General features: G+C 43.5%; 1 protein-coding gene across 1 annotated transcript in view; it reads left to right on the top strand.

The window, feature by feature from the left end:
- The window catches only part of LOC101857614 (vacuolar protein sorting-associated protein 13A), an 8,545-nt gene that overhangs the window by 5,103 nt on the left and 2,592 nt on the right, over positions 1-850 (top strand). The window contains exon 5 of the mRNA XM_005111690.3: positions 327-408. Coding sequence (XP_005111747.3) covers positions 327-408 — 82 coding nt within the window. The remainder of the gene's footprint in view (positions 1-326; positions 409-850) is intronic.

Genomic DNA, 850 nt, shown 5'->3' with positions numbered 1-850 from the left:
TGACCTACCTTGTGTCGGCCTCTTGACCTCTTGACCTACCTTGTGTCGGCCTCTTGACCTCTTGACCTACCTTGTGTCCATCTCTTGACCTACCTTTTGTCAACCTCTTGACCTACCTTGTGTTGACCTCTTGACCTACCTTGTGTCGGCCTCTTGACCTCTTGACCTACCTTGTGTCAACCTCTTGACCTTTTGACCTACCTTGTGTCAACCTCTTGACCTTTTGACCTACCTTGTGTCAACCTCTTGACCTACCTTGTGTCAACCTCTTGACCTACCTTGTGTCAACCTCTTGACCTCTTGACCTCCTTTGTGTCCGTCCACAGGGTGTGTTTGACGGTGTGACCGGCATCGTGAGGAAGCCGGTGGAGGGCGCCAAGCAGGACGGCGTAGCTGGCTTCTTCAAAGGTTCGTCGTTGTGCTCGCACGGCGGGCCGTCGTCCCCAGTGGGTGGTTGGCGGGTGCTCTGCTGGTGCTGTGGATTGCTCCCTTCTTTCCTAGCAAACAAACGTCTATCGTTTCTTACCCTTATCTCCCCTCCTTCTTTTTTCGTGTTTGTTACTCTCTTGTAACACCTCTGATCGTCGGCACTTATATGACCTTATTGTGTTGCAAGTGCCGTAAAGGTCTTACTAAAAATGAAAACTTATTATTTGGCCTTATTTTGTTGCAAGTTCCGTAAAATATTTACTAGAACTAAAATAATATTTACTAGAACTAAAATAACATTTACTAGAACTAAAATAACATTTACTATTTACTAGAACTAAAATAACATTTACTAGAACTAAAATAACATTTACTATTTACTAGAACTAAAATAACATTTACTAGAACTAAAATAACATTT

Source organism: Aplysia californica, unplaced genomic scaffold (genome assembly GCF_000002075.1).
Source record: "Aplysia californica isolate F4 #8 unplaced genomic scaffold, AplCal3.0 scaffold01101, whole genome shotgun sequence".
NCBI classification, from domain to species: Eukaryota; Metazoa; Mollusca; class Gastropoda; order Aplysiida; family Aplysiidae; genus Aplysia; species Aplysia californica.
The sequence above is the reverse complement of the archived record's forward strand: the minus strand, read 5'-3'. Positions and strand labels throughout refer to the sequence as shown.